This window comes from Panthera leo, chromosome F2 (genome assembly GCF_018350215.1).
Source record: "Panthera leo isolate Ple1 chromosome F2, P.leo_Ple1_pat1.1, whole genome shotgun sequence".
NCBI lineage: Eukaryota > Metazoa > Chordata > Mammalia > Carnivora > Felidae > Panthera > Panthera leo.
In genome coordinates, this window is record NC_056695.1 from 64,094,066 (window position 1) to 64,119,425 (window position 25,360).

Sequence of the window (25,360 nt, forward strand, 5' to 3'; positions counted from 1 at the left end):
TAGAGTTTTTAATGCAAACTATAAGTAGCTGTGCATCACCAACCAAGGGGATTAGTGCCAAGCTGCTGTGGCATTTGTCATCAGTCCTCAAGCCTCAGCATCCAGGAGCCCATTGAGTCCTGGCCATTGCACTTACGGTTCAAGTGAGCTCTTCTGCCAGGTGCTGGAGTCACAGGCAATGGGTTATCGTGATTAAGAAGCTGGGCTTCGGGTTGGAACCCCAGATCTACGGTTTGCTTCAACTCTCACTTCTGAACTACATTTCACTGTTTATGAAATAGAGATTAGAGGACCTACTACTGAGAGTTGTTATTAGATTGAATGAGATACTTGCTGAAATCCACACATTCCAAAGTTGAGCTAGACTCTCCCTTTCTCTTTTATGTTTAACATACGCATTATTTTCATTTTCTCAGAAAGGCTACCATCTCAGTTTCTATTTCCCCTTTCACCCAGGAGTTACTTCACAGCTTTTAAAAATCCAAGAAGAAAGGTTTTCTGCACTTCGATTTTGCAATTTGTTTCCCACTTTTACTCCACTATCATCAGAGAATGTCGTTTAGAATATTCCTACCTCAAGGAGTTTATTGCACTTTTTGTGAGCTAATCTATAGTTAATTTTGTCAATGTTCTATCTGCATTTAGAAAATGGGATTTCCTACATTTAGAAAAGGGAAGTGTGTTCTTTATTATCAGTGTACAAAGTTTGTGATGTATCCAGATCTCCCTTGTTAATGATGTTGTTTGGGTCTTTCAGATCTTTACCGATCTTTTGTCTACTTGCCCTATCTTGGATGGAGAGCGGCATGTTGAATTACCTAATAGTACATTTCGATTTCTTCTTGCATCTTCTACAAAGGCCACTGCTGTGTTATTTGGGGTGCATCCACAACTGTTGAATGTTCCTTGTGAACCCCGGTCTTCAGCCTCAACCAGTTCTTTGTCCTGTTTTGTGCTTTCAGTCTGCATCTTACCCTGTCATATATCAGGATCAAAAGTGGTACTTTTTGCTGTCATTGCTGTTAGTTTATATTTGCCTTGTACGCTTTACCCATCTCTTTGCTTTTTGCCTTTTAAAATCACTTCGTGTTAGGCGTGTCTTGTGTTCAGCACAGAGTTGAGTCTATATTTCTGACTAGTACATTATACTCTGCCCAGCATGTAACCAGAGTTCCATTAAATATTTGTTTCCTTTTTCCTTTCTTCTCTTCCTCGACCAGGGCCAAGATTCACCTAAAACCATAATCTTTTTCCCCCCAGCTTTGTTGAGGTATAGCTGACAAAATTTTAAGATATTTAAAGTGTATAGCACGGTGATTTGATATACATATACATTGTGAAAGGTCAATCTCATTATTAGCAGTTCTGGGTCTATCTGGACGGAAGTCTCCTCCTGGACCCTCTGGCTTAGCTGGATTCTCATTTTCAGTCCTGCCCTGTGGTTCTCATACCCTAGCAGGATAGGCTCTCCCACACCACCTCATCAATGGTGGATTGAAGACCACTGATTTAAAAGTTTAAAGATGTATTCCCTCTTCTGGCTTGACATATGAAGTCTCCAGTGTTTGAACTAAGGCCCGATGTGTCCCAAAATATTCTTTACAATAGAATTTGGTGCCTTAGGAGGAAGTTACAGTATATAGACCACAGCTGGAATGAACCCTAGAAATCATCTACTTAAGCTCTCTCCCCAGGCATGAATCTCTCCTACGATATTCCACATTTTCTAGTCTCTGCATTTTTCTGATAACGGCAATCTGACACTGTCACCCACACTGTAGGCTTGCATTCAAAACCCAGCAAAACTGTGTATTAGCCACACGATGCCTGGAACTTCTATAAGAACTGAGCCTCAGTTTTCATCTACAGAATGAGGACAATGAGAGAAACTCAGAGGGCTATTTAGAGGACTAAGGAGGGTTACAGTTTTACGTACCAGGCAGATAACTGATGGAATCCCCCAAGTGTGTGGCAATAGGAGTGCTGAGGGGAATTCATTCCCTTATACAAGGAGAAGCCTCACCCAGGCTCCTGCAGATTGGAAACCTGCCTGCAGCAACGTGGGCCTAATAATTTCCCCAGATCTATCCATTTTTCTAGAAAAGCAGAGATCTGGCTTTTCAATGTGAAATTTCCCAATGATTCAATGTAGGAAGTAGTTCGGATTTCTTGAACACACTAGACGGATCCTATCTGTCGTCTGGGTACACCCAGAGGCTGCGACTTTGCAGTCTCTGGTCTGAAGTAAATTAGCGTAACGCCCAGCACAAGATAGGCACTCCATAAACTATGAGTTCACCGGATCTAACACCTTAGACATCAGACTCCTGGCAGAAAGGACTTGTCCGTCTGATTTGGTAGCTACGAGACCAGGAAAGATCAAACGCAGAGTAACCGGGGCATCAACTGAAGGCCCAGGGAAAGCAGCAGAAATTGAAGGGGACAAAACAGAACAGGTTAGAGCGGCTCATGGAGGAATGGAAGAATTCTGCCTCCTTGCCAGTCTGCCTGCTCCAACTCCTCTTTGGCTGATACTTCCCACTCTCTCCTGCAACCGCAGCTCTGATCCCTGGGCAGACAGAACCGGCATGGGAGGAGTGGGGGGAGCAGGGTGGATCCTCCAGCTGCTGGAGTGAGAGAGGCTAGCAGCTTCTTTAGAGTGAGCTTATTAGGAAGGGAACGAAAAACGCTTTGAGCTCCAAGCTGAGGAGGCAACTTCCTCCCTATCCCTATTCCCTTTGGCTCTTCCCCACCAGCAACTCAGAGCCTAGCCAAATACATCCCACTCACGTAGGCGGCAGCTGTCCCACACATGTTACAAACAAGGGCCACTAGAGCTGTCCCTATTTTTAGCATTTGGATGTGTCTGCCAAGGTCACCAAGATTCCCCGTTGACTGGCTCCATTCCTCTCCCTCTCCTCTACATGTCTGTTATTTTCCTCCCAGGTAGATGTTTTCTGTTCAGATGAGTTAAAGTAAGATGTCTGGGAGAACAGGGACCCACATATTTGCTGGTTATCCTGGACTCCTTATAATTTCCATGGACTGGGTGATATATCTATCCCGAGGCATGAGAAATTGTGTACAGACTTTGAGAAATAGCACTCCAGGGTTGGATCAAAGCCACTCCCTTTTTGTCTCTTAAGCATAAAGAGAAGTTTAGAGCAGAAAATTGCATTAAGGATCCTCCCATCGAAACTTCCAAGTACACAGTTGAGGACACTGAGGCCCAGAGGGGGCTGATGTGCTTGCTACTACCTGACATTATAATGAATATCATTATCGGGGCACCTGGGTGGATCAGTTGGTTAAATGTCCGACTTTGGCTCAGGTCATGATCTCACGGTTCATGAGTTCAAGCCCTGTGTTGGGCTCTACGCTGACAGCGCAGACCCTGGAGCCTGCTTCAGATTCTGTGTGTGTCCCTCTCTCTGCCCCTTCCCCACTCATGCTCCCTCCTTCTCAAAAATAAATAAACTTAAAGAAAATTTTAAATAATAATAAATATTATTATAGCTTATATTCAGGAAGGTTTTCCTGCCGTAAGCACTTCATGTAGATTTCCAACTCAGCGAGGTATCTATTTCAATTATTCCCATTTTGCAGATGACAAAACTGAGATTTATTGGTTTAAGAAACTTGCCCAAAGTCACATAAACTAGCAATGGGAGGCCCAGAGAAGACACTTAGGATCTTGACTCCAATTCAACTCTTTCCAGAACCAAAGCTCAGTACACAGATTTCTCACGAAGATAAAAGAAAGGAAGGGAATGAGGGAGGCCTGGCTTGAACACACAACATTATCTCTGTGGGGCCCTTTCAGGCTATTCTTTGGAAACCTTTGAGTGTTTTCAGAACACAGGCACAGGCCTAGCAATGTCAGAGGAGATCCCTGGCCCTCTTTACCTGTTCTCAGGGTCAGCCAAGGCCATACTCCGAGTGACATAACACATCTTGAGGGGGATGCTTTTCCGATCTCTGTGGAAGGAGAAGGGCTGCGAGGACAGAGGGTCTGAGGACCCGCCCCCTAACCGAGGCGATTCTGGCGGAGGCGTTTCCCAGCCGATCTCAGATACTGGGGAGCCTTTCTTCACATAGGGTGTGGCTTCTCGCATGTACTTCACTGCAAAAAAAAAAAAAAAAAAAAAAAAGACAACAGAGTTTTTAAGTACATCAGGGCTGGATTTCTGGAAGGTCTGATTGAGTTTTTCAAAACTTGCATGAGATGAGGTCTTAATACTGAACCTCTTAAACTCTAAGCAAGATCCACAACTTCTGTGCTTCTCAAAATAGTTTTTCTGTTATTTAAATTCTATACCAAAGTGGTTTTTAGAACTTGCTATTACAATGACCTGAACTTGAGAATTACTTTCAGCTTTTTTCAACTATGACAACTTTTATCTTTTCTGATTATAAGCTGCATTCTGGGGAAGAGGCTGAAAGACAAATGGGCAGAGAAGGAGAAAGCATAACTTAGGCTTAAAGGCACATGACTGTTCAATATAGAAGTTGGGAATTTGGTAGCCACATTCTCTATCCATGGCATCATTTTTCTGTGCAGAAGCAAGAATAGGATTTTCAATTTAATACCACTAAGCACATACAGTATGCAAAAAAAAAAAAAAAAAATCTTACATAAAAGGATACTTGTTTTGCAATTGAAAAAAAATTTGTAAGAGCAAAAATACCTTTTGAAGGAGCTGAAAACTAGCACCAACCTAAATGTCTATAAGAAAAATAATAAACTGTAAGACAGTTGTACAGTCATTTTAAAAAATGAGATATAGCTATAGATGTGTTGTAGAAAGATCTATAAGATCTATTATTAGTTTAAAAAATGTTAGACAGAAGTACATATACTTTAATCTTTTGCATATAAATCATAAATACATAGGCTTATATATATATATATATATATAAGCTATATATATATATAACTATTTCTGGATAGAAACATAAGAAAACGTTAACAGCAGTTAGCTCTTGGGAGTGGAAATAAAAGCCAAGCTGACGAAGAGTAGACTTTACTATTCATTTATCACTCTTTTATACCATTTTTATGTTTAGCCAATATGTACATATTACTTTTGTGAAATTATAAAAAAACATAAATAGTTCAAAAGCTGAGTGGAATAGACTGAAATCCTGCGCTTCGATGTGTTTCCTTGGTCTTAATAAGCTATTTGCCAAGGTGTCTGGGTGGCTCAGCTGGTTAAGGTCTGACTCTTGATTTCTGCTCAGGTCATGATCTCGTGGTTTGTGAGTTCGAGCTCCACACTGGGGTCTGCACTGAAGGCACAGAGTCTGCTTGGGATTCTCTCTCTTCCTCTCTCCCAGCCTCTCCCCTGCTCATGCTCATGCTCTCTCTCTCTCCCAAAATAAAAAAAAATATTTTTAAAAAAAAGAAGGTTTTTTTTGCCTATTCCGAATTTAAACATTTGGTCCATAGACAGCTTCTGAATTGACAGGGCAGCTAGCTTCTTGGAACAATGCAACATAAACATCCATATCTTTCCCTCTATCACTCACACCGCCTGCTTCTGTGCTCCTCTGTGGCAGGGAGGGCGGGATTGGCGAAGTTCCTTACCGGTATCTGATTTTACAAATGGCAATGGACTGGAATGGGTACAAACTAGAGGATATTTACTCCAGATCGTTGATGATTCAAGTCCACAAACTAATGCCTTTACCATGCAAGACATGGGGCCAGGTTTACAGAGACTGCAAAAATAAGCAATAGACAGTTTCCTACTAAAGAGTTTAAAAACCATGGGTGACTACAGTGGATGCTGCTGGGTCCCATCAGATCCTTTCCACCAGTCTGAGCATGTATTTCCTAGCTGCCTGTGTTCGTTGAGAACAACTCTTAGCTGCCGGCCTGCTCTGGAAAACAGCTGTTAAACCAACAGAAGCCACCAAGTCTGGGAAGCTACAAAGTTGCTGCCTGATCCCCCGGGCGGAGGCTCTGCTTCTCAGGAGCCCCACCCAAGACAGTGATACAACACAAGTGCATAAACAGCACACAAAACAGAATGAGCTGAGTGTTAGAACAGGAACAAAGTATGTTGAAAAAACTCACAAGGAAACTGCATCTAGGAGCATGAGTGACAAGTCAGGTTCATAGCAATTTAATAAGCAGGCCAAACACACCGAGGTGCATGCAATATGGGCAGGGATTGGGGAACTCAGTCATAGGTATCAAAAATAGCCATACTAATTCAAGACAGAGGAGATGTCATTTAATACCAACACATATTTGAAAAGGAGATTTCAGGGTTTTCACTGAATATAGGTGCAGTTAGGAGAAAAAAGCTCCACGGTCACCACAAATCTGGTAGCACAGGCTGCAGTCACAGAAGAAGAAAGGGCATTCATGGACAGTGTATTTTAAGGCATATTGTTTATTTGTGGGCAATATACTTAAAAAGGAACACAAACATACCTAAGTACAAATGCAGAAAAGCTAAGGGGACAGATTTAAGCTGTCCAAAGCCAGAATGAACAGACCGGTTTTGAAGACACTGAATTTTTTTAATCTCTAAAAATGTTTTGGTAGAAGCTAGAACACAGCTTAGCTTTGTATAGAATCATACTTGTTGATAAACAGGAAATTCAAATATAGCTGAGATGGTTTGAAGGTTCTCCTTTGGTTGCATTATTATGCTTCTGGCTGGAGTAGGAAATGAGTGTTGTAGAAGTGAGACTCCAGAGATGCTTCATGGAATAGATGTCAACTGAACTTGGCTTTAAAGGGAAGATAGGACTTCAGAGAGTGGAGACAGGAATAACAATCCTTCTTTTATATAGTGCACTCTGATTTACACTTTGTATTGAAATCACATAGGAAAGGAAAGTTGCCTCAGTTTGAAGGGGAATAAAGAAAGAACATTTATTCTATACCTAAAGATGTGCCAAGTATGGAACCAGATGTTTTATATACCTTCCCACCTGTAAGCACCACCTTATTTACTTTTTAAAATTTTTTAAAGGTTTACTTATTTTTGAGAGAGAGAGACAGACAGACAGAGACAGACTACAAGTGGGGGAGGGGGCAGAGAGAGAGAGGGAGACAGAATCCGAAGCAGGCTCCAGGCTCCGAGCTATCAACACAGACAGAGCCCAACATGGGGCCCGAACTCATGAATCATGAGATCATGACCTGAGCCGAAGTTGGAAGCTTAACTGACTGAGCCACCCAGGCGCCCCAAGACACCACCCTATTTATAAGGTAACCAAGATCCAGAGAAAAAATGGGCAAAGGGTCTTTCATTGTTTGAGTGTCCATGTATCCATAAGCAATAAGGAAATAAATTGCTATTCTTTTCAGACCCTACTAGAAAGAAATGTTCTGTAGAACTATTCTTATTCTGATGGACACTAGGAACTTTACATATGTTATCCCATATAAGGCTAATATTATTTTATACATCAGCACAACAATGCATGGAAGTTTCACTTATGTGGCTGGTAAGTAGTGGAGCTGGAGTTTGACTTCCCAGAGATCACATTCTTTCATGGAATCTGGCTACCCCACCTAGACAAAAAAGGCAAAATGACAAGCTACTAGGTTTGGACTTCATTCCATAGGCAGTGGTGACAGCCATGGTGGTATTGGTCCATGAGTGAGGGAATGACAGAATCAGAAGTTAGCTACAGACAGCAAAGGATGATCAGGTGTACTAAAGAGAAAAGAAATCAGAGGTAGATCGACTAATTACAGAGCCATAGGGAGTTGCTGCCAGAGATATCCTGAGCAATACTCAAAATATCCATGGGAAGTGTAAGGAGTCTCAGAAATTTGTGGTTTGATTCACTCACGGGCAGAAGCACGGGGAGTATGGCAAGTCTTAGCCCAGAAGCAAATATTTACCAAGTAACCACTTCCTGTGCAGCACAGAGCTTGAGGAATTTATGATGGAGAGAAGACATAGCAACCAACATCTTGACGAAAGGACACCCCATTGGAAATGATATCCCAAAACAGTAATCCTTTTAACTGACCAGCTGAAAATAAAGACAGAGAAATTAAGAAAGTAGGTATGATAACTTATTCATTCAGCCAAAATCCATCAGTGATTTATTATGTGCTGAGGACTATACTGTCCATGAGTGATGATTTTAAAAAAAAGTGTCCCTATTTAAAAGAAATGTAAGCCTAGAAAAGGGGGAAGCAAAGAATTGAGTAGATGACATGAGTTCTTGTGTTAATCTTTTTTTTTTTTTAAATATATTTTTTTTAACGTTTATTTATTTTTGAGACGGAGAGAGACAGAGCATGAATGGGGGAGGGTCAGAGAGAGGGAGACACAGAATCCGAAACAGGCTCCAGGCTCTGAGCTGTCAGCACAGGGCCCGATGTGGGGCTCGAAGCCACGGACCGCGAGATCATGACCTGAGCTGAAGTCGGCCGCTCAACCGACTGAGCCACCCAGGCGCCCCTCTTGTGTTAATCTTAAACCTGGTTTAAGTAGGTCCCAAGCTAGACAAGTCTCTAGGGAACTGGCAAAATCAATGGCAAATCCTTTCTGGAGGAAGGCAATTTCATCCTAGCTTTGAGGAATTCCCGTGAATCACTTTCAAGGGCAATGAACAGCATAAAATCTAAGAAAACTTACACATACGGAAACAAGGTAGCATGGGCAAGAACTAGTAAAAATAACTGACAGCAGTGACAGTCCCAACACAGAAGACAAAGCAACAGATATGTTTACCGTGTGTAAAGGAGCAAATGAAAAGCCCGAGAGAATCTTCCAGAGAGTATTTTTAAAAAGTGACCTAACAGGGGCGCCTGGGTGGCTCAGTCAGTTGAGCGTCCGACTTCGGCTCAGGTCATGATCAAGCAGTTTGTGGGTTCAAGCCCTGCGTCGGGCTCTGTGCTAACAGCTCGGAGCCTGGAGCCTGCTTCAGATTCTGTCTCCCTCTCTCTCTGCCCCTCCCCCATTCATGCTCTCTCTCTATCAAAAATAAATAAAATGTAAAAAAAAAAAAAAAAATTAAAAAAAAGTGACCTAACAGATTGGTAAAATAACCAAAAGAAATATCTAGTAGTCACGGTACCAGTAATAATAATTATTGCTACATAATACATAATTATAATAATAAACCAGAATTAAAACTTCAATAGGTAGACATATCAAAAGAAGGAATTAGTGAGTGACTTGTAGATCAGAAGAAATCATACAGAATGTAGCACAAAGGTATTTAAAAAATGGAAAACATGGAATAGAGAAGTGGAAGATGAAGTGAGAAGGTCTAATGTATGTCTAACTGGAGCCCCAGAAGGAAAGGGTAGACAGAATGTGGCAGAGGCTAAGGATTTTCCTGAAGGAAAGACAGCAATCCATGACTGCAAGAAACCTGACTTAATTTTGATGAACAACACCAGGGCTCTTCCCCAGTGAAGCCAAACAGAAATAAAGGATCCTTCTGCTTTCTACCTCAGGCACACTATGTTTCTTCTGAAAGCCTTAGATATCACCTCCCCTTTTCACTAGTTTTGGGAGGAGAGCTCAGCAAAATCCCTAAATGAGTCCAGAGATCTCTGGAACCATCAGAAAACAAGTCTTCAATTTCAAGGGGGAAAAAAACAAAACAAAACAAAATGAAAACAGATTATCATCATTGTTCCTGAACAAGGTATACTGAAATCACTGAACTGTTTCCATATCTGTCCTGAGAAAGAACAGGTAACATCAACGCCTCCCTGAGTAAAGCCCCTTTGTTCATGAATCTTGCCTCTTGTTGATATGTGTAGAAAAGAGAAAATGGAGAAACTTGTTTCTGTATATAACAAAGAAAGCAACAGAAAATTGCCACTGTATTTCTCCAAGGGCCCACAATTTTTGGTCCAGAAGGAGTGGTAAAAGTATCAGAATATCCCTTCTTGCTACAAGACTTGGTCATTGGTTATGTGCATAATTCTACTGTCAAGCAGTTCCCCTCCAATCACCAATTGAGGCCTGAGGCTAAGTCCCTTCTCTCCTCAAGCAGACAGTAAGAACAATGTGGCCATGCCTGGATGTGGTAAAAGAGTGCCTCTAACAGAAAAGAAAGTGTATGTGAAACCTTTTCATGGTTTTTTGTGCCTTAGCCTCCTGAGATTTCTACACATTGCAGTCAAAATAACGAGAGAATGGTCTAATTCAGGAGGGTGAAGTGTTTCCCAAAGACTATATCTGACTGCAACAGGTGTTCCAAATTATAGCGTACTGAATGATATAGAGGTCTGTTTTTCTTTTACTAAAAATCTACAGCAAAAGAAAAGGGCTGCCAGGGCGGCTTTGCTCCCTGGAGTTGTGAGGGGCTCAGTCCTATGCCCCCTTCCTCTTCTGCATCTCTAGCCTGTCATCTGTTAATCCAATATGGCTGCTTGAGTTCCAGTCGTATGAACCAACTTTCCATCAGCAGGAAGAAAGAAGAGGACACACCATGCTTCCTCCTTTAAGAACACTTTTCAGAGGTCAATTCATTATATCTGCTTACAAACCATCTACCAGAATTTAGCCACATGGCCATTTCTAGAGGGAAAAGAAATTTTACTCTTAACTCTGGGTAACTTGGTGCCCATCCAGTTAAAAAGTGAGGAGGAGAGGCCATTATTGTGGAAGAAGAAGAGAATAGATACGAAGGGAAACTTTCAGTTTCTACCACACAAAGATATCCCTAATTCTGTCAGCTCATCACAACTAGGTTTTATAACACAGAAGTACAAATAAATGGGTTGGAGAGAGCACTAAAAATCACAATGACTAGATCTCATGAACTCTGCGAAGTGTTTTTTGTGTACTAACTCGTTAGAACCTCACAACCATTCTATGATACAAGCTGTTCGAACATCCTCATTTTACCAAAGATGCAGTGATGGAAAAGGGTTAAGTCATATCCCCAAATTATAGTGCTGGAAAAGGCAGAAGCATGAGTCAAATCCAAGCAGCCTGGCTCCACAGTTCTTGCTTTTAACTACAAAGTAATACTGTTTCTCACACTTTTTTTTTTATTATTAATTGAATGTGTGTGTATTTAAGCCAACATTTTTATGCACTGGGAGAAAACATCCAATTAAGTGGCTATTGCCTGTAACATAAGAGAGCTTGATTTTGTAAGCCTAAACTATTAAACTATGGCATTTCAATAAATGCCTTTTAAGACACTGTAATATGTATGCATAATAGAGGGTTTAACCTGGCAGAACTGAACAGCTACTGTCTGCATAATTACACCTCCATGTGCTTACAAGACAGTAATTTCAGGCAAAGAGCTGTTGAAACCGATCAAGAAGCAGCCAGGCCCCAGTTTGGGGTGCCTCATAGTCAGAACTAATTAATAAACCTGCCCTTTCTGGGCATCATGAATTAAAAACTGTGGTTGAGCAATTAAAATTCCAATCTTCACTTGTGAAAAAAGGGGAGGAGAGCCGGAAGGAGTGGTCTTCGAACCAATAATCCACCAAGTCACTTTCAATATGTTTCTGGTTTGTCATCTCAAGGACGAGCAGTTGTGAAGATTTCAAAAGAAGCTTCCGTGAAGCCCAAGTTTGCGAAGGCCCCAAGTTGCCACAATTAAATCTTTGTTGAGGCGGCCAGATGACATTTGAAAGGAAAAGCACACACAGGCTACTAATGAGGAAATGCTCTAGGCAAATCCAATCAGCTCTCCTACTAGGCTGGTTTCTGAGGAGCCAGCAAGTCCCTCTGATATGTGCAACTCGACTTCTTAAAAATAACAACAAAAACCAAAAAAAAAAAAAAAAAAAAAAGTTTCCAGATTACAGGAAGGAAAAGAAATATTTCATTAGTCTGGGGGCTGTGAACACAAAACGTGCATTTTTCTAATGTGGTTAAGGGGAAAGGGGACCAGCTGGAGGCAAGAAATCTGGGTGTTAGGGCCATGAGTGAAACTTTCAGGTTGGGGCCAGGTTAGTGACAGTGGGATTTGCTGACAAAATGCAATATGAGACTTTTCCTTAATGGCATTTTCCTAGGTCATCTTAGGAAAGAAGCAGAGGGAGATCATCAATATTTCCAGAAAAGCCAAGAAATGGAGAAGGAAGTGACACAAGCTTCTTGGAGGGTACAGCTAAGCTCTCGGGAGGTGGAGTGGTGAGGTGGACGTGGGAGTTGGGGACGAGCTCTGCCCCTAACTAGCTGTCTAGCCCTGGGCAAGTGGGCGAGTCACTTCCCCTGCTGGACCTCATTTTCTTCACCTTCAAACATTCTACAATTCCTTGGGAAGTTAACTCTTCTGACAACATAAAAGAATTTTTTGTTCTTACCTCATCTTGCTGTTGTGTCTCCACCAGCAAATAGCCCTGCTAAAATGTGTGCCACACTTTTAGTCCTTAGGTAGACGTATCTTCTGACTTCCTACCAAACTCTACAGGCTTCCGACAAATGTGACAATAAGTCTGTGTGGAGATTAAGTACTCAAGTTACTTCTCCTTTGGTTTGGCGGAGTTGTCTAGAAGAATCATTGCTTTCATTCATTTACCAACATTTATTTCTCTTCCATCATGCTGGGGTGGGGAGGGTGGTCCTTGAAGGTAGGATTTGAAGAGACATTTGAAGGATGGTCCAAAGGCTATCATGAAGCCATAAGGACATTCTGGATGAAGGTGATGAGTTTTGTTTTTGTTTTTGCTTTTAAGATTAATTAATTAACTAATTTGTTTTGAGAGGAAGAAAGAGCATGAGCAGGGTAGGGGCAGAGAGGAAGAAAGAGAGAATCCTAAGCAGGCTCTTCAAGGTCAGCATGGAGCCCGACACATGGCTTGAACTCATGAACTGTGAGATCGTGACTTGAGCTGAAATCAAGAGTCAGCTGCTTAACCGACTGAGCCACCCAGGCATCCTGCTGCTGAGTTTTAATATGTGGCATCAGGAGTAAAATAGATTTGTTGTGCATTTGCTGAATAATTATTGCCCTACAATTAAAAATCTATCTTGAAATTATCCTATTTTATTTTATTTTTTAAATTATTTTTTTAATTTATTTTTTATTTATTTATTTTTTTAATATATGAAATTTATTGTCAAATTGGTTTCCATACAACACCCAGTGCTCATCCCAAAAGGTGCCCTCCTCATTACCCATCACCCACCCTCCCCTCCCTCCCACCCCCCATCAACCCTCAGTTTGTTCTCAGTTTTTAACAGTCTCTTATGCTTTGGCTCTCTCCCACTCTAACCTCTTTTTTTTTTTTTCCTTCCCCTCCCCCATGGGTTTCTGTTAAGTTTCTCAGGATCCACATAAGAGTGAAACCATATGGTATCTGTCTTTCTCTGTATGGCTTATTTCACTTAGCATCACACTCTCCAGTTCCATCCACGTTGCTACAAAAGGCCATATTTCATTCTTTCTCATTGCCACATAGTATTCCTATTTTAGATAGTACAGTTATTCGATGTGATCTGCCTTGATTCTTCAACGAAGCAAAATCATTGCCCCCAGGGATGCCTCCAGAGACCTGTGGAGACTATCCTATTCCATGACTGCTAGAACCACCTAAAAGCACACTGACAGGTTTGGTTATCCATTAATTCAACAAACGTTTACTGAGCTCCTGCTATGGGCTCAGGGCCCCGAGTGTTGGAGTTATTCCGGTCAACAAGACAGACTGGGTGCCTGCCCTTGAGGTGATTGCATTGAGGTGTAAGTGTGCATGCTGGGGGGTGGGTAGGAGACATTAGACCAATAGATAAATGCTCCAGAGCATTGCTTGGGGAGAGACACACACTACAGGACTGGGGTCTGTCCCAGTTCACATAGAGCCACTCAAAAACTGGCCTCTGCCCACCTCTTGTCGTCATCTCAGCTGACTACCTCTTGGTCTCCACAGTTCATACGTCAGCCAGAGAGAAATTCTTCTTAATCCTCTGAACATGCCATGCTCTCTCCTGCCTCTGTTCTTGGCAAATGTGGTTTCTTCTGCATGGAAACCTTTTCTCTCTACAACCTGTAAGTCTAGTTCAAGTAAAAACCTCTTTTTTTTTTTTTCTTTTTAATTTATATCCCAGTTAGTTAGCATATAGTGCAATAATGATTTCAGGAGTAGATTCCAGTGATTCATTCCCTATGGATAACACCCAGTGCTCATCCCAACAAGTGTCCTCCTTAATGCCCCTTGTCCATTTAGCCCATCCACCCACCCACAACCCCTCCAGCAACCATCAGCTTGTCCTCTTTACTTAAGAGTCTCTTATGTTTTGTCCCCCTCACTGCTTTTATATTATTTTTGCTTCCCTTCCCTTATGTTCGTCTGTTTTGTATCTTAACTTCCACATATGAGTGAAGTCATATGATATTTGTCTTTCTCTGACTGACTTATTTCACTTAGCATAATACCCTCCAGTTCCATCCACGTTGTTGCAAGTGGCAAGATTTCATTCTCTTTGATTGCCAAGTAATACTCCATTGTGTATACATGAATATATACCACATCTTCTTTATCCATTCATCTGTTGATGGCCATTTGAGCTCTTTCCATATGTCGATTTCCATATCGACAATGGCTACTGTCGATAGTGCTGCTATAAACACTGGGGTGCATGTGCCCCTTTGAAACAGCACACATGTATCCCTTGGATAAATACCTAGTAGTGCAATTGCTGGGCCGTAGGGTAGTTCTATTTTTAACTTTTTGAGGAACCTCCATACTGTTTTCCAGAGTGGCTGCACCAGTTTGCATTCCCAAAAAACCTCCTTCTTAAATCGTCCAGATATGCCTTCCTTAGGCTCCAACCATGCTTTGTGACCTCCACTGATATCAGCAGCATCAGGACATAAACATTATGAGAATGGCTTATGCCATGCAAGGTACCATGCTTCTCTTCTTACAAACATTGAAGCACTTGCACATCACATGCAATTATTTGTTTGTACATAGGTCTCTCTGGTGGAATCATAAGGTCCTCAAAGTTGAGTAACTACTTTACAGTAGAAGTTAAAACTCTCGACTCTGGAGCCACAATGCATAATTTCAAATCTTGCCTCTGCCACTTATGGCAGTCGGTTAACTGGGAGGTTAAGTTTCCTTAATCTTTCAATGCCTCCATTTTTCCATCTGTAAAATGGGGATAAGTAGTAGTGCCTACCTCGGAGAGCTGCTGGAGGATCAAATGAACTAATATACACCAAGGGCTCAGAACTGGGTCTGGCACATGGTAAGTGTTCATGAGCGTTAGAACAAAGGGAAACTTGATATTCATATCTATATCCAAGCAATTAACACAATGCCCATCTGTAAAATTGTTGAGCAAATGAATAACAATGTTACTTAGGATCTCCAAGATAGAAATTTTCAAAGATTTGTTCTTGAGGAGGAAGAGTCTTATAAATGAACAGCAGAGGCCAGAGAGTATCTGTCACTTGTTGAAAGTTTCAAGACAAAGAGAGAACAGAGGAAGGTCAGAAATCCATTTCTTCTGTCCTGTAGAATGGAGGTTGGCAAGCTTTTTATGTAAAAGGCAAGACAGAAAATTTGGGGGGCTTGGGCACCTTCAAATCTTTGTCACAACTGTTCCATTCTAGCATGAAAGAGCCACAGACAACGTGTAAACAAGTAAGTCTGGTTGCATTCCAGTGACTATATATATATATATATATATATATATATATATATATATATATGTATGTATATACGTATATACATACATATATATATATATATGTATATACGTATATACATATATATATATACACACACACATATACATATATATACACATATATACATATATATATATATATATATATATATATATATGTATATTTTTTTTTTACAAAAACAGGCAGTGGCCTTCATTCGACCATGGAGCTTTAGACAAGTAACAATAACTAGCAATTATTGATTATTTACTATGCATTGGGCCCCACTCAAAATGTCTGAGGTATACTAGCTTTTTTCAAAGCGACTCTATGAAGTAGGGATATCGTTACACCCGCCTTACAAGCAAGGAGAGCGTTTCACAGAGAGTTGAAGTGACTTGCCCAAGGTCACAGAACAGAGATGGGCAGAGCTGGAGTCTGGAATGAAGCAGTCCCGCTCCAAAGCACCCAGTCCTGATCACTAGAAAGGGAATGAGCTCTTTCTTTGCACCCTGGACGCTGTCTCCACATGTGGCCAGATGTTCATGCCCAAGTTCTGTTTGCTCAACCATGAAAATTTTAGAAATCATGCCTTTACAACACCATTTTGTCTGAAATGTCTTCTTTTGTCTGAAATTCCTTTTCTTGTCTTGAACCCAAATCTTATTCCTGTAATTTGTATTCACTGATCATGGCTCTACTCTGCAGAGATACACAAAGCATCTTGAGCCTCATGTAAACTAATAATACATAAGTGTTTGGCTTTCTATGAAGACAAAGATAAGCCAGATTAAGAGGAGACTGCCCAACTGGTACCTTGCTCACTTCGCATCCAGATGTTATAGGGCTCCGGATCCACATTCTCTCAGAGCCTAAAGGTGTTAATGGATGAACTTAGTGTGTGACAGGCATCACAGATGTTGCTTTTACTACTTCAGGCTCCTAGATAAAGCTGGAAGAGACACCCAATCCCTCAGATGACAAAACTAAGATTTTCAGAGTTTCACAAAGGCCCAAACAAAAAGAAATATAATACGGATAAGATGGAATATTTTGTCATTGTGTGTTCAAAATAAGCATCATTGTAACAAGTAAGATAGGAAGAAGTGTATTATAGTTAACGTGAAGGAAAGTTCTAGGGATTTCCATAGCTATGGCTGCCATAATATGACATTAGGCTCCACCGATAGAAGTATGGTGATCACAGGAGAGGACAGTTTCCCTCTTTACCACTGATCGGCCCATACCTGAAACAGGTTGGTCGATGTTTAAATGAGGGTAAGAAGGATGACCGTGTTGTTGAAAGGTTCAAGAAATAAAGAAAACATAAATTAAATGGGAGACCTTAAAGCACAGAAGGGAGGAGTCTGGAGTCTGATTGCTGGGGTCTAATTCCTCGCTCTCCTATAGCTAAGCTGTGGACTTAAGCAAATTACTTAGTTTCCCCATATGTTAATTCTTTCACCGATCTCATAGAATTGTTGTGAGGATTAAGTGAGTTAGTATAAGGAAAAAAATAAATGTTTAGGAAACTTGACATAATAAACATCATAAGGGTCAGTTGCCATTATTGGGAGTTAGCCTGCGAAAGAGAAGATTTAGGGAACCTAAAAAGTGGTGGATTGGGCTAAACTCACTCTGTGTATCTCTGGGGAATAGAGCCACAGTTAGTGAATACAAATTATGGGGGCAAAATTTGGGCTCAATGTAAGAAAACACACTGTGAGGTAGGGGGTTCCTTATTGCCAATGACATAGAAGCAGAAACCAGGTGAGGTATGTCCCATGTTGCAGAAAAGATCTGTCTACTCTGTGGAAGAACAGACTGTTTCTTAAATCCCTTCAGGCTGTCAAGTTCTATCTTCTTTCTGGAATTTGGGTGGTCAAAGTGCCTATTCCAGAGACTCCAATACAGTGAGGGCAGGTCATGGTTGTACACCACATAAAACCATGCTGTCCATTCCTTTATTCTTATATGCTTATTACCTACATATCAGTTATATGACACAGGGACAGTTAGTCAAGCTCAGTCTTAGAATCCTCATCTGTAAAATAAGGAACACGATGCATTCCTAAGAGAAGCCATACAATGTAGTAGTTTAATAAATGAGCTCCAGGGGCGTCTGGGTGGCTCAGTCGGCTGAGTGTCCAACTTCGGCTCAGGTCATGATCTCGCGGTTTGTGAGTTCAAGCCCCGCCTCAGGCTCTCTACTGTCAGCGTGGAGCCCACCTCAGATCCTCTGTCCCCACCCCCCACTTTCTGTACTTCCCCCACTTGTGCTCTCTCTCTCAAAAGTAAACATTAAAAAAATGAGCTCCATAGTCAAAGGATATGGGTTTAAATCCAAACCTATTTACAAGCTGGGCTTCTCAGAACAAGGTATGCAACCTCTCTCTCAGTTTCCTCACCTGATAATAACAGTACCTATCTCAAAGAATTTTTATGAGGATTAAATAATTTTTTAAAATGTATACAAAGCTCTTAGAACAGTGCCTGGCACATACTCGGGACTCCCATTTAACTATTACTAACATGTTGTTGCTGTTGTTCTGAGATTTAAATGAGAAAATGCATTGCAGGGCCACCGATTTCTTTTCTAACTCGAGGAGCTGTCAAAATCATCAGTGCTTGAAAGTATTATTTCACTATTTATTCACTGCATATAAAGTAAGCCCCTACTCTGTGCTCAGTGGGACTAGACACTGCAAGATGGATAATCGCTCAGACTTACAAGTTCTTGCTTCTGAGGATTTTATGATCGTGCCAACGAGAAAAGGCACACAAGCCTAAAACCTGGGAATTGCTATAGAAAATAATTCAGTACACACACAAATAGCCTATATCGTCAGGTATAACCAAGTTGAGAGGGCATGGATTCTGACGTCTACAGGCTCGACCCATCAACAATTTGCTGTGGGCTCCTCACCACTGCAAATAATCATAAATTCTCCTCGGGAAAATACAGTAACTATTTTAACAGCTATCCCTTAACATCTGAAGACAGGAAGTGAGTAACGGGCTGAAAGAATGTCTGAATACTCAAGCCCTAATAATTGTTTTTGCTCTTTCCTAGACAGAAGATCCTATGTGAATAGGACTTTACGTCACAAGACAGGAAGCCCTGCTGTCACTCCCTCCTTACAGGCAGCTCTGGAAAATAAACCTCTATTATTCCAGGTGGAGCTTGGTGAAAACATCCTGCAAATCAAACTCGGACTCAGTAAATTTGCAGCTACTTTTCAGTGGCAGAAGCCCAGAGCATAAAGGAAACTACGTTAAATAAACAAAATATCATTACCAAGGGCAGACCCAGGCCAGGTCTATTTTCCTTTTTTTTTTTTTTTTTTTTTTTAACCCTAGCCCAGATATGCTGCAGACCCAAAGTAATCATACAGGCATATGGAGGAAAGGGAGGGGGAGGGGGGCTCTGAAACATCAGGTTTCTCAAACTTGACAAGGTTATGAACACCTGCTGTTTCAAAAGTGCATTACACTTTAAAACACTCCCATGTGCACACTTTCATTTCATCCTTACTGTCATCTTCACAGAACTACGCATGAACCAGAAGTCCTACAAGAATCTGACTACGCATTTATTTGCTTGAGACTTCCATGGCTCAAGAGGTAAGAGCCTAGCAACTTTCCCCACCAAATTCTACCCCCTGCACAGTACACATACTACCTACACCCAAACACATCTTGTTCAACAGAACGAATGCCTACAGAACTCACCTCGTGTTCTGGATTTTCTCCTAAAGGCCAAATGTAGCTTGGCCTTGTTTGCAACTCTCCAAAAACTACGAGAAGTCGATCAGGATGACATAAGAGAGGCCTAAGCAGGCAAACTTCTTGGATATGCCTGTGAGAGCCAGGAGAATAAAACTTTACATGTTTTTCCTCTAAACCTCTTGACTGGACTCTAAACAGTCAAGATAGATGGGCTTGTTTTTGTTGTTTGTTTGTTTTGCTTTATATTTTTATTTTTTGTTAATGTTTATTTTTGAGAGACAGAGCACATGTGGGGCAGGGGCAGAGAGAGAGGAAGACACAGAATCCAAAGCAGGGTCCAGGCTCTGAGCTGTCAGCACAGAGCCTGATGCGGGGCTCAAACTCACTAACCACGAGACCATGACCTGAGCTGAAGTCAGATGCTTAATCGACTGAGCCACCCAGGTGCCCCAGTTTTGCTTTTTAAAGAGGTCAGGAGGGGATGATGGTGAACATCAGAGAACAGATACAATTTTTTTATAATAAATAGACCCACAGGAAAATTTAACAACAAAAGAGGTGAGAAAACTGAGGTTCAGAGAGTTTAAATATCTTACTTCCAGTAAGCAGAAGCCCTAGAATTTGAGCCCTCATGTTCTAAATCTAATATCCAATCTAATAAATCTAATAACCACAGCTGTAACAATACAACTGGTTTAGTATCATGCAGACATAGGCTAGATTATTGTGCCTAATGAGTAGTGAATTGCTATGAAACCTGGGAATATCTCTGGGTATGAGGGGGTTACATTAATAAACATTCTCTAATGGTCATATCAGAATTCAAATTATCAAAATATTCCACATCTGTCATAATGGAAAAATCTAAAGGTAGCATAGGCAAGATCAAAAAAATAGACACCCCCTGGAGTATTTCATGAAATAAAAAATGTAACAAAAATCAGCATTCTACACAGAAGGGGGAAATAACAGATACAAAAAAGATTAAAAAGATAATAAAATAACACTTTCTATAGATTTAGGATAATAAATTTGAAGAGTTAAAGAAATGAATTCCTAGAAAAAAATAAACTTACTCAAACTGACCTCAGTAGAAATAGGAAGCATGGCTAGTCCTATAACACTCAGAATGGAAACACTCTGGTTAATATCCTTACCACAAAGAAAACACCAGAACCAGATATTATCAGTGAATTCTACCAAATTTTAAAAGATAGATCACTCAAACTATTTCAGAAAACAAAGACAGAGTCTCCCCCAATTTAATTTATGAAGCTAATAAAATGTTAATAATGAAACCAGACAAAGAAAATTTCAGGAAGGGAAAGTGCAAACCCATTTCATTCATAAATATAAGTGTAAAAATTCTAAACAAAATATTAGCAAACCAAGTCCAATAATGTATAGAGAAGACAGTACAGGTTTGGTCTGGGGGATCTTTAGGAATTTGCCTTAGAAGCATTTTTTGGTAGACTTTGCCTTAGGGCAACAAAATTTAAAGTATGTAAAAATTTTTACATGATTTTTTCAAATTACGCAGTATTAAAGGTGTTATTTACATTATATTTCAAGTACTCTTCCAGCCTATAGAAAACTATTGAATTTAATACCTAGAGTCAGCAAACCACATTATGATTTTACTACGTGTCTAGAAACAATATCATGAATTACAAAACTGATTGGAGATACTTTTTAGTCTGCGTGCCCCAGGCTTATTAAAAATCTGGTTTTAGTCTCTGCCAGTGAATATCTGGGTTCCAATGTTCTATCACAAATAATGGTTTGCCCCTTGCACAAGCCAAAAAGATTTCTGGTTTAGATTCTTCTCTATGGGCAGGCAGATACGCCTTAAAATATTTTCTGACAATTATTTTGAGGTGCATATTGGTACCTAGGTAAAGCGGCCTTTTAGAACACTTCTGAATATGTGCTAGATATTATCCAGTTGAATATTTATAGCAAATATATGAGTTATGTGTCATTAGCCCCATTTAACAGTTACAGATACTAAGGCTTAGGAATGTCAGGAAATGTTCCATGCAGCCATTTGTGGAGGAGTCAGAAGCATAAGCCAGATTGGTCTGAGTGGAAGCCTGTAATCCTTTAGCTAAACCATACTGGTTCTTGAGTAACCCAATAAGCTTCCTGTTTAGTTTGAGCTTTCCATTCACAACACCCACAACCTCCTCGCTCATCTTTGCTGTTCCTAGATTAGATCTCAGAACAGAGATAATGTTTTAGACAGAAGGAAGGGTTTAAGTCATCTGTTCAATTCAATGGCTACTTCCTTTTTGAGCTTTCATCTTTATTTACCTTTTGCCCTTTGCTTGGCCCTGGGCTGTCTGCAAAGAAGGGAGGGTGAGGAGAAGGTGGTGGAGCTATGGATAACTTGGAACATAAGAAAATATCCTTAAGGTTGCAACCCCTAAAATGATTCTAGGGTCTTACAGATCTGTCCCTGTCCTCTTTGTTTCTGGAAGGTCTGCCTTAGTTGGAAATGACAAAGGAAACTACCATTTATGGTACAACTTTTTAAATAAGACACTATAAATATAGTATCTGGTTTAATACACATAACTCCAATAGATTAGTATTGTGAAATAGGAAATCCTGGTTGTGAATTACAGACTGAACACTCTCACTGTCCATTGACACGGCCATCCAGGTTTCCCTCATACAAACATCCATGGAAACCACTGTAGATGTAGGCAGATATCTTGAACCAAAGAATCCAAAGTATTTTGCATGGAAAAATATAAATGCTTTACTCTCTATTAGGCTCCAAACTTTTCACTCCTTTTCCTTTTTTGTTCAACATAATGCTTATCTAAAATATAAATACCTTCTAGGATCAGCCTACAAGTCACGTAGGATTTGTGACCTGAGCAGGCTCAAGAAGGCTCTGATATAAAGTAATCAAATGCTTACAGTCTAATATGTTATCTGTAATAACAGAAGAAGAACCCAGATAACAAACTTTTACCATTACAACAGTGCATTCTGTTTGTCGTGTATTAAAAAAAAAAAAAAAAAAACAACTTTTTTTTCTCTTCTATCCTTGGGTAAGGCCCAAATACTTTTTAAATGGACATTCTGCTTTAAGAAAATACACCCACATTAAACTATATACTATACTAATTACTTCCCAGAAATGGTTCCTTCTAGTTCAATAATCATTTACAAACATTAAGATATATTTCATTGAATCATACCCAGAGTTCATGGAATCATGGGCTTACAAGTGAATTATACTTGGAATGAATTTTCTACCAGAGCTTAGAAATACACGGCATTATTCATACAGTGAACAAAGTACATCCAATTCTAAATTGTTCAACAATGCCTGTTGCCAAAACAAAGAGGTAAGGAAAGAAGCATTGGAACTACTAAATCTTAGCTATAGATGCATTTCTCTGATGTGATGAAAAATTAATTATGGGCCACTTGGAAAGGTACAGCACAAAGATTTCATATTATAAGACAAATAATAATGGTAAACCCATTAACACCACAGGAGCATTTATTCCTCCCTTAACCAAAACTGTGAATAGACACTTAAGAACTATCTATAAATGACCACATTTATGTCTCACAACAGCCCATTTTACATACGAATAAGCTGAAGCTCAGACAGGTTTACTTGCCCACCATTACATGCGTCACATGTAGCAGGGTGGGAATCCGAACCCACTTTATGACTCCAGCTCTAGCCATTAACCATCGTATAGGCTGTGCATCTGAGACACTGGTCCCCTTCTCTTTCCTCTTTCCAGCATCCAGCATGTGCTTTCAGACACCCATCCCTACTCCCAGGATTAAAAGCATCTGAAAATGCACTGACCCCAGAGTCGAATAAAATAAATATCATTATTCTTGGAAATTGTTCTAGAGTGGAAAACATTGGACTTGAGAGTTAGGATCCCTGTGTTGAAGCCCAGCTCTTTCCTTCAGCTGCATAATGATGGGCTACTCATTTAATCTTCCTAAAGCTCAGCCTCCTCATCTATGCAAACCAACAGAAATTATACTTTTTAAAATTTAGGCATAATTTATATAGAGTGAAGTGCTCAGATCTTAAGTGTATCACTCACTTAGTTTTCATGAATGCATATTAAGACACAGTACATTTCCATCAGCCTAGAAATTTCCCTCATGTTCCTTTTCAGTCAACCATCCCTCACCCCATTCTACAGAAAAGCAACCTGATTTGCTTACCCTAGAATTTTCTATAATGCAATTACACAGTATGTAGTTGTCTGTGTGTCTTTAGCTGCTTCCACTTGGCAAAATATTTTTGAGATTCACCCATGTTGTAGTGTGTAATAATTGTCCATTCCCAATAATAGCAATTTGATACAAGTATTCAAAGAGATAATGTACACTATTACCAATTAAAGGCTCTCCTCCAAAACTGTCATTATTCAAAAGAGGAAACCTAGGAGTAGAAGGGGAGGAAAATCTAAATCTATCGCGTCTGGAATAGATTTGGAGAAAGGGGTTCATTATTAGTGGCTCTTATATAACATTCTTTATATGTTTAAGAACATCGATGCCAGAGACGCTTATATTTGGTGTTTTGGGTGCAACTGGGTTGAATTCAGCCTACCAGACAAGAACTTAATTTTCTGCCATGCAGAGACAATTTTGATCCCGTACCTTCCCAGTGTATTTCTGAAATATCCCATCTGCCCACCACAGAGGTGGAGGTCCCTTTACTCAGAAGATTACATGTGAGAGGCCAGCATGTGAAAAGCCATGCGTTAACGCTAGCCTTCAGCAGGGGCCAAAGTTTATGGGGTCAATTCTGGCCAGCTGTGTAATTCAATTTTTCGAAAGGGAGCAGGAGTCTGGTCCTCACGAGCACAAAACCAATGCTGCATTTCACAGAAGGCGATTTGGCCACAATAAATAAATCCACACTCTAGAAGGAAACGGAATCATTGAGATGCATATCTTAAGTCCTTTCTTCATGGCGGAGGCATTCTTCACTAGAAGCACGGTCTAAATAAGAAGCAGGTATCATTCCCAAAGGTCTTGCCTAACAATCAGTCCTAGAAGGTGAGGTATAAATATTCATACTCCAATTCCAAGCAAAAAGTTCAGAAGCCACACGAGTCTTGGAAATGACCCCTTGTTCGGGTGGTAACTTGGGCAAGAAGAATGCCCTAGAGGGACACATGAAGGTATACAAAATTTATTAAAATATCAAGTCACGTTTTGAGCAAGGTATGGAAGAAATCTCCTCAAAGTTCCTGCAAGCCTGTGGGTGGAAGTTTCTATCCTGCTTCCTGCAGAAACAACATCTGTTCTTACATTCAACACAAGCCACCTCTGATATTTATTGCATTGGCTGAATGCTGAAAGCATCTGAAATGTTCAACCTCTTGATCTGTCAGCAGTTTGATTTCTGTGAAAAGATGAGCTAACATAATAGCACAAAATGGAGAAATTTCATGTACCCAAAAGACATAAATCCCCAATACAATCAAATTTTCTTTCCATACACAACTGTGCAAGTTGTAGAAAATACATCCAACCTTTACCTTAGAACTTTCTTTTTATGTTCCTCTACATGTATAGCTCTGTTTCCTTTAATAAGGTACACTCAAGGTCATTCAGTTGTGACTTAACCCATTCACTTCTCCGAAACTCATTTAGATTAAATGCAGGAAAGTGAAACCATATGTTTGGTCTCATTAAGCTCACAATATCCTTATGGGAGAAACAGGGAATTTGGTTCATTATCCTAACTGTTAATGAAGGATAAATTGGTTATATTTAAGTGGGGTTTACATTTTATTTTTATCCAATGTTCAAGTGTCTTGATTCTCATCAAAATGTGAGGCTGGCAGTTACTCAACAGAGGCCAGAAAACAGCAAATTAGTCTGCATCATATGAGTTGTGTATCTGGGGGGAAAAAGTAGTTAAAAAAGAAAAAAAAACAGACTTGGGTTTTATGACTTAAAGATGTCCCCGTTTAAAAGACTAATAAACAAAAGATGCCTGGAAGGTACAAAAACCTAGGAACCTGGACGGGACTTGATGAAA

The 25,360-nt window shown here is 40.3% G+C and overlaps 1 protein-coding gene across 2 annotated transcripts in view; it reads right to left on the reverse strand.

The window, feature by feature from the left end:
• SNTB1 (syntrophin beta 1) overlaps positions 1–25,360 on the reverse strand; it is a 236,070-nt gene that overhangs the window by 129,947 nt on the left and 80,763 nt on the right. For both annotated transcript variants that reach the window (XM_042924318.1, XM_042924319.1), the window contains exon 3: positions 3,907–4,123. In XM_042924318.1, coding sequence (XP_042780252.1) covers positions 3,907–4,123 — 217 coding nt within the window. The remainder of the gene's footprint in view (positions 1–3,906; positions 4,124–25,360) is intronic.